This window comes from Cyclopterus lumpus, chromosome 3 (assembly GCF_009769545.1).
Source record: "Cyclopterus lumpus isolate fCycLum1 chromosome 3, fCycLum1.pri, whole genome shotgun sequence".
In the NCBI taxonomy this organism is placed as follows: Eukaryota; Metazoa; Chordata; class Actinopteri; order Perciformes; family Cyclopteridae; genus Cyclopterus; species Cyclopterus lumpus.
This window is the reverse complement of record NC_046968.1, coordinates 1477997-1486758: the sequence shown is the minus strand read 5'-3', so window position 1 is coordinate 1486758 and position 8762 is coordinate 1477997. Positions and strand designations below refer to the sequence as shown.

The window sequence follows — 8762 nt, the reverse complement described above, 5'->3', positions numbered from 1 at the left end:
GAATATTTTAAATGACCTCTCATGTTGTGAGGAAAGAGCCTGGAAGTCGTTCAAATCAGGGAGAAACAAATATAAAATAAATACCCACCATTGTACTCAATATTTTCTGATGTTGTCATGGTAACTCTCACACTCCACCATGTACCAGGTGACTTCAGTAAGCCTCTGAGGGTTCAGGGGGACTTGGGGATTGGGCCTTAGACACTAAAGGCAGAAGTTACTGTACACCTCCACACGCCTAGGGGGCAGCACCGCTCTGAAGGAAGAAGCAGACCCGACGGAATACAGCTCAGTCAGCGGGTCGCAGTGAGCTGACTACCGCATCTGTCGAGTGGCTTTGCGGGACGGGTTTAAAGGACTAGCTTGGGACTTGGAGTGGAGATGGCCGGCCGTTCTGGAAATGAAGATCTATTTGACAATATTCTTTTGGCGGATGAAAGGTGAGTTTTCTGATGCCTTGTTTACCGGGCGGGCACCGAGCTGTTCCGAGGACACTGTGGAGGATCTAAACTGGTTTAAAGCCCACCTGGGACGGCCCTCAGAGCCCGAGAGCAGGTGTTACACTTTAACAGGCGACCGGGTTGCCGAATGCGTTTGTTGTTGTCGTCAGCTGTTGAGAACCGGAAGAGAACACGTAGCTGAACTCGTGAGCGCCGTATTGATTAATTCTTCAATACAGTGTCAAACCTTCTCCTTACAGTCTGGTCTACACGTTCGGAGTCTTTGAAGGAGAAGAGTTGTTTGTGTTGGAACAGGAAGTTAGCAAATGTCCTTTCCTTTGAAATAAAGTTGGTAAAAATAACAAAACATAGAATCCACTTTGGGGCCTGTTTTGTGCAACCATGTCACGATAGGGATGTGTGTGTGTGTATATATATATGTATATGTGTGTGTGTGTGTGTGTGTGTGTGTGTGCGTTTGTTTGTCAGGTTCCGAGGGGAGGGCTACCAGGAGGGATTTGAGAGAGGGTCCCGGCGAGGACTGCAGGATGGCCGCAGACATGGAGCCTCTCATGGGGCCAGGCTGTCCTCTGAGGTGAGTTAGCACAGTGGATGTGGTCGTTACCATAGCTACGCTTAGCCCGTTAGCTTTGAATCCATTCAGCCTCTCAGGAAGGTGTACCGTCTCTTGATCTCAGATTTCCTTCTGTTATGGGTTCGCCGTCACATGGAGGTGTCTCCTCCAACATAACGCAGATGTCAAATCAAGGTATGGTCCCTTCGAACCCCATCTTGGAGTGAATGCAGTTCTCAAGGGAGGGGTGCTGTGCTGTGCGCTGTATTGTTCTATATTGGTCATGCTTGGAGAAGTCCTCTTCACAAATATATGATATTTTGCATGAAAGGTTTGTAAAAAGAAGTTGTGTTTTGTACATGGAGAACAAAACGCTGTGGGGTTAGACCAGACTGACAACTGAGAGGGCAGAAAGAGAACAAGATCCCTCTCAGCAACAGTTGAATGAGAATAGAAGGAATCACCAGTCATTGGTCAAAGGAATTGGAAGCTTAGCATCAAAAAGTGCAGATTTAAAAAGGAATAAGTTATGTGTCAAGTGCATTAAAAAAAATGAGAGATGGAATATTGACAGGTGTGTTAATATTAACAGACATTCTTAAAACATCACAATAGAAATAGAAGGTTAGTTTAGGGTTAGCAGTATTGGAATTGGATCAATGAATAGAAGATGGAAAAAATCTGGACAAACAAATCACAGTGTAAAACTATTCAATCCCACCACTGAGTCGACTGCCCACAATATGTAGAGCCCAAATGCACCGTTATGTTTATAGAATGGGCGTTGGTCATTTATGCCAGTTAAAAAACGAAGGGTTTTGTAACACTAACACTGTATAGTGTACACTGTAACACGTTACACTGTAACACTGTACACCGTAACACTGTACCCTGTAACACGTTACACTGTTAAACTGTACAGTGTACACTGTACACTGTAACACTGTACCCTGTAACACTGTACCCTGTAACACTGTACCCTGTAACACTGTACCCTGTAACACGTTACACTGTTAAACTTTACAGTGTACACTGTAACACTGTTGGGCCTTTGACAAAACAAGTTGTATTCAAGTCATTCTTCTTCTTCTTCTTCTGGGGCTAAAACTGTTACAAATGTAAATCATACATTTAGTCTCTTAATTATACTATTTTTATCTCTAAAATTGAATCATTGAAGGAAAGAAAAAACATCAACATACCAGGTGACTCCAAAACTTTGACTGGTACTCAGGTTTCCTCCAAAAATGCTCATTAAATATAAAAACAGAATCTAAGGTAGAAATACAAATGACGTGTGTGTGTGTGTGTGTGTGTGTGTGTGTGTGTGTGTGTGTGTGTGTGTGTGTGTGTGTGTGTGTGTGTGTGTGTGTGTGTGTGTGTGTGTGTGTGTGTGTGTGTGTGTGTGTGTGTGTGTGTGTGTGTGTGTGTGTGTGTGTGTGTGTGTGTGTGTGTGTGTGTGTGTGTGTGTGTGTGTGTGTGTGTGTGTGTGTGTGTGTGTGTGTGTGTGTGTGTGTGTGTGTGTGTGTGTGTGTGTGTGTGTGTGTGTGTGTGTGTGTGTGTGTGTGTGTGTGTGTGTGTGTGTGTGTGTGTGTGTGTGTGTGTGTGTGTGTGTGTGTGTGTGTGTGTGTGTGTGTGTGTGTGTGTGTGTGTGTGTGTGTGTGTGTGTGTGTCAGGAAGCGTTTGAAAGCCCTGGAGGCTCTGCTGGCTTTGATCCAGAACTCCCCTCATGATGATCCGCAGTCTGCACAGCTACAGGAGCACATGGAGAGACTTCGTGCCAAGTTCAGACAGGTACTCCGACTTGACCGTGGTAATGGTGACGATCATGGACTGTACTTGTAGATCTCTTTTCTAGTCTTCTGACCTCTCAAAGCTCTTTAACACTACATGACATCATTCATACACTGATGGGAGGAGCTACGGTTCCACCTGTCCATCAGCAGTAACTAACATTCACACACAGTAGAACAGCTAAAGGAGACATTTGGTGTCAAGTTTCTTGCCCAAGGACACATCGGCATGGACTAGAGGAGCAGGGAATCGAACCACCGATTCTCTGATTGAAGGACGACCCTCGTACATCAGCTGTGCAACCCACAATGAGACTGACTCTGCTAACGTGCTCTTTGACGACACCACCGTGTGCCACCGTGACCCTGTTCCAAACCTCTCACCTCTGTCTGCTGGCGTCCAGGTCTGCTCGATGCTCAGTGTCCCGGCCGACTTCAACGACTACATCAGAGCCTCTGATGGGACTTCTTTCTGAATGCCTGGTGATGGTGATGAGGAGGACCTCAGCGTCTGCACAGAGAGGGAGGGGAGCTGCTATCGGTCTCCCAGGCGCCTGTGGTTGGTCTGCAGTGGAGTGTGGAGCGTGACTGGGTTTGACCGTCCTTCCCTTTCTGGTGGGAAGGTCCACGGAGCTCACTGAAGTGGACCATCTGAGTCGCTCTAACTGTTGAACTTGCAGAGTCTGGAACTCGGCCCCAGTTGGACTTTAGAAACCGGGACCTGGAGAAAGAGATTTTTGTTTAAATGAGTGGGTTTCTTGCGGTGATGTTTAAGGAGCTGAATTTAAAGTCGCAGCAGCAAAATAAAATCTTGGAACAAACTTTTCTCCGTGGTGCTTGAAGGGTCTGTTTGATTAAACTACTGAAACAGTTGATGCTGCTTTTCAGCAGTGTTGGAAAGTAACTAAACACAGTTTCACTCCACTTCAGAGGCAAAGCATATGTTTCTACAGCTACAGTGTGTACTTTGTTTTCACACGTGAACAAATAAATCCGATTGATTGTGACGGGTTCAGGGGTCACTTCTGCAACAGTGTGAACACAAGGGAAGGTACTCTGAGCTGAACAGCTGTCAGTTGTGATTAAGAACTAGACAGGGTCTGTGGTAATGTTCTACACACTGCACGCAGCTGGCCACTAGAGGGCGATGCTGTAATTCCACCATAATCACAAGCTCCAGACCTTTCTGCGACAAACACACACACACACACACACACTCATTGAACTTGTTGATGGTATTGGATAGACACGGCTCATGCTGGTTGGTTGAGTGTTGACGTGTGTGTGTTGTTTATGAAATAAATAAATCAATGTTCTATGTGACAGTTATGGACTTTTCTTAAACATGGAAACCTTCCGAGCTTTCATTTGACCACTATAAAAAAGTGATGAGAAAGTATGTTGTGGAGAGCTCATCAGTGACCCCGGCATTGGGCAGCACCTGAATGGTCCGTATTATCCACAGAACCCGTGTCCAAGCTGAAGCAGGATGTCTAAGCTGATGGCTGTTTACAGAGGTCATACGTTTGACCTTCTATCCTAACAATGTCACTACATCTCCACGTCTCTGCATTGAAAGGATACGTTCGGATTTGTTTTCAAGTCTTTCTGGATTTCATACAAATCTGTTGCTGCATGTTGTATGTTGACAGAATGAGTTAACAGGCTGATCCTCAGTGTTCGCTCTGTGCAGAAATACATTCTAAAGTTCAGCTGCAGCGCCCATGAGGCCTCGCTGTCTAAGTTACATTACATGTCATTTATGACACTTTTATCCAAAGCGACTTACAATAAGTGCATTCAACCAAGAGTACAAACTCAGAACAACAAGAATCAAGAAAGTAACGTTTCTTCAAGAAAGCCAAACTACAAAGAGCTGTAAGTAAGGCCACTAAGGTGCTACTTTCTCTACTCAAGCTAATTCCACCACTGAGGAGCCAGGACAGCAAAGAGTCACAGTGACAGTCACAAGCCGATTGGCCGAAGCCGAGCGGAGTGAACTGGCTGCGGTGTGAGGCTAGACCATGTCCTGATGTGAGGTTAGACCATGTCCTGGGTGTGAGGTTAGACCATGTCCTGGTGTAAGGTTAGACCATGTCCTGGGTGTGAGGCTAGACCATGTCCTGGTGTAAGGTTAGACCATGTACTGGGTGTGAGGTTAGACCATGTACTGGGTGTGAGGTTAGACCATGTACTGGGTGTGAGGTTAGACCATGTCCTGGTGTGAGGTTAGACCATGTCCTGGGTGTGAGGCTAGACCATGTCCTGGTGTAAGGTTAGACCATGTACTGGGTGTGAGGTTAGACCATGTCCTGGGTGTGAGGCTAGACCATGTCCTGGTGTAAGGTTAGACCATGTACTGGGTGTGAGGTTAGACCATGTCCTGGGTGTGAGGTTAGACCATGTCCTGGGTGTGAGGCTAGACCATGTCCTGGTGTAAGGTTAGACCATGTACTGGGTGTGAGGTTAGACCATGTCCTGGGTGTGAGGTTAGACCATGTCCTGGGTGTGAGGTTAGACCATGTCCTGGATGTGAGGTTAGACCATGTCCTGGATGTGAGGTTAGACCATGTCCTGGGTGTGAGGTTAGACCATGTCCTGGGTGTGAGGTTAGACCATGTCCTGGATGTGAGGTTAGACCATGTCCTGGGTGTGAGGTTAGACCATGTCCTGGGTGTGAGGTTAGACCATGTCCTGATGTGAGGTTAGACCATGTCCTGGGTGTGAGGTTAGACCATGTCCTGGGTGTGAGGTTAGACCATGTCCTGGATGTGAGGTTAGACCATGTCCTGGGTGTGAGGTTAGACCATGTCCTGGGTGTGAGGTTAGACCATGTCCTGGGTCATATTAGCTTCAAGTTTCATTTGACCCCCATTTCTTTACAGTGAAGTGACTCCACAGACCAACAACTGTTTCTTACACATGGATACATACTGTATGTATTGTTCTAAGATAGACTTGAGAAGATCTACAATGTAGCTCCATTATTGTTTGAAATATTGAGGTCCTGAGGTCAGCTGATATCCGGCCGCCCCTGAAGCCCCCGGGTGGTCTCCGGACTGCGTGGTGTCGAGAGAGGAGCACCACGAGCAGAGCGCTGGGTGGAGGTATGGTCATATGGATCATTTCAGAAACGCTTTTGAATGTGGAAGCAACGCTCTCATATGCTTTCATGCTTTCGTGAAGTTTGCTTTAGGTCGCGGGTCTGAGGGTTCTACCAGGGAGCAAACCTCCTTTGCCTCACTGTCTTCTTCTTCAGTGGGGCTATCGAGTCTAGTGTCATTCTCAGTGAGCCTGTAGCACTATCGACAATATGATCAATCTGGGACGGACTAAAGTTAGCACAGGAGTCCTCCGTCACATTGAGACGTGGTATTGAATCAAATGCAGAAGGAATCTCTGATATGTACATGTTAATCATAACTGATCATCACAGAGGGCCTGTTGTTGTGTTCTGTTGTTCCTGGATCTGTAGTCCTGGATGGAGGGGTTTGTTCTGCTTTACGCCCATTGTAGTCTGTTCCTGTGCTGTTTGGTAGCTGGTCCACACCACACGTGATATAAAAGTAGTCCGTGGACATAAAGGAGAATAAGATGCAAGTTGTGATGAATCCCGTCAGAGTCCAGACTTGAGTGAGGAGCAGCAGAGAGAACTGTGTCTGCTATGGTGACAGAGGCTCATGGTAAACCCCGGCCCTGGTCCGAGACCTCTGCTGTGAGCATAAACATGTCCACACACTCAACTACAGCAATAGCACCAGAGAGGACCAAAGGGGCTCCTGCAGCCTTTGTCCCTGTTGGCCACAGTGACAACAAGCCAACAGGCCTGTGGGTACAGCAGCAGCTGCTTTAGGCAGCAGGTGAACGCTGTCTCCCAGTCGGCAGCTTCTGAAGGAGAACGGAGAACGGGGGGTTGTTTCAGTTTGACTTTTACCCTCTTAAAATAAAATGAAGCAAAGGTGGAGGCTGAGTGAGGATTATCATGAAGAATCCAAAGAAAGAGAAAAAGGAATGAATCGATTGGTGCTGCAGTAAAGGAGAGGAGGAGAGAGGGCAAGAGTTAGAGGAGTAGCGTAATAGTCGAAGGAAGGAGGAGAAGAGAACAGGGGGTGGAGGAGAAGAGGAGGAAGTGCAGGAGGGAGAGGAGGAGGGACCGAGGTCTTTGAGAGAATGTAGAGGAATGTGGGGAGCAGGTGGTGAGTGGTGACATGAAAAGCAGTGGTGACAAATGCTGCAGCAGAAAGGCCCTCTGAATGAAATGGTGGCTTCGGGTTTCACCACAAGCACAGCAACAGCTCCCGGAGGAGGAGGGGCCTCGGACATGGCGTCACGGCTTCCTTTCTTTCACGGTTTTGTTTTCTCTTAACTACTCGCTCAATGAAGTGGCACTTTGATTGGATATGATTATGAGATCATGTATTTTAACAGCTGTTACAGACGATACTAAATAAGCATTACGCAAATAAACATGGAAACCCTTAAAGAAACACTCTTTTTTTCTTTCTTGGCGTGAACAAACCCGATGAAAAGATTCAAATGTGACTTCGCTCCTGTGTCTCTCAGCTCCAAGCCCATTGCTTCCCACTGACGTGTATAGTTATAGTTTATTTCTACTTCGTTCCATAACAAAGAAAAGGTTGTCATTTCTGAACTATAGGGTTACTCAAATAGGAGCAATTGTTGGGGACTATTTTCAGCGGCGAATGAATCCACATGTGTTGCTCTTGATGTGTTTGTCACAGCTCGAGTGGCTCATTGCTTTGTTGGAATAGTTTGTAGCCGTAGACGTAGAGTACGTGGGATGTGGTAACCTTTCATTTGGGACTTCTCAAAAGGCTTCTTGGGAACGAATTGATTGAAGGACTGGGCTTCAGATCGACTGGTCTGATCAAAAGCATCTATTATGGTATTTTATAAAGCTAGTTATATATCTATTTATATCTACATGAGTTTAAGAATACACATGAATAAAAAACATAGTAATTCAAGCAAAGCCTAACTTCAATGAGCAGTTACTGTATGTTTGAACATCACCTCACCAATCACAACACAGGTAGCTAGCGTCGCCTAAAGGACACAAAATGGATCTGCTTTTGAAATATGAAAATGATGTGTAAGGCAACCACGCCCAGTAAAGTAGTGAAGAAATATGACTCTGGATGCATTAAATCTGGATTCACAATGGCAGGCAGTGATGGTGAGGGTAAGCAGAGTTTGTCATTACAGCTGACATATTTACAGCCCAGTTCATGTTTTCTCTTTTCTTTTTTGTCATATGGTTTTTTTCTTATTTATTTGAGAAGCTGATCCTCAGAAATGTTTTAACAATCAGAAGTGGGCCTTAGAGTACCGAACCCATGCCCTACTGCATACTGTACTCTGGATTGGCATTATAATCTCAGGATTAACAACTATTATGACTATTAAGGACAACGTGATGAACATTGCTAAAGAATGGACTTTCAGATCATTGATTTTCAAAAACAAAAGCCCTTCATAAATGTTCTTTGACAAAATAATATAATAATAATAATATAGGAATATATTTGAACAGTGTGATTTGTCTGTTTGTTTGTTTTATTGCCAACAGAAGTGACCTAACCAGGGAACCAAATGACTACAACAACAAGGGCTAAGAGATGAACAAACATGACAACTAATGCCAGTAGCTTGGAAAGCCCTGATGCTGCTGGGTTTACTGGTACCAGACCACAGCTCAGACCAGCGTTACAGACGGGCAGCACATGTTCAGCCAGCACAAACCCTCCTCTCCTCCCAGCTGTAGTCTAGATGGGAACGCAGAAACATGGTGGAACTAGCTAGCTAGCTAGCCAGCCGCTAAATGGGTGAACTGAAAAGACTCCTGCAGAGTGGATCCTCCTGGAGGTACTCTCCTCTGTGTTTGATCTGTGGTCTGCTCAGTAATGTCTCTCCCTGCTCTCAGACCACAAACAC

At 45.8% G+C, this 8762-nt stretch overlaps 1 protein-coding gene across 1 annotated transcript; it reads left to right on the top strand.

Moving 5' to 3' along the window:
* The first annotated feature begins 270 nt into the window (after positions 1-270).
* lto1 (LTO1 maturation factor of ABCE1) lies at positions 271-3633 on the top strand. The gene is made up of 5 exons (XM_034529564.1): positions 271-440; positions 930-1035; positions 1139-1209; positions 2691-2808; positions 3212-3633. The coding sequence occupies exons 1-5, from the start codon at positions 382-384 to the stop codon at positions 3281-3283; spliced, it is 426 nt and encodes a 141-aa protein (XP_034385455.1). The 5' UTR covers positions 271-381; the 3' UTR covers positions 3284-3633.
* Positions 3634-8762: the final 5129 nt, after the last annotated feature.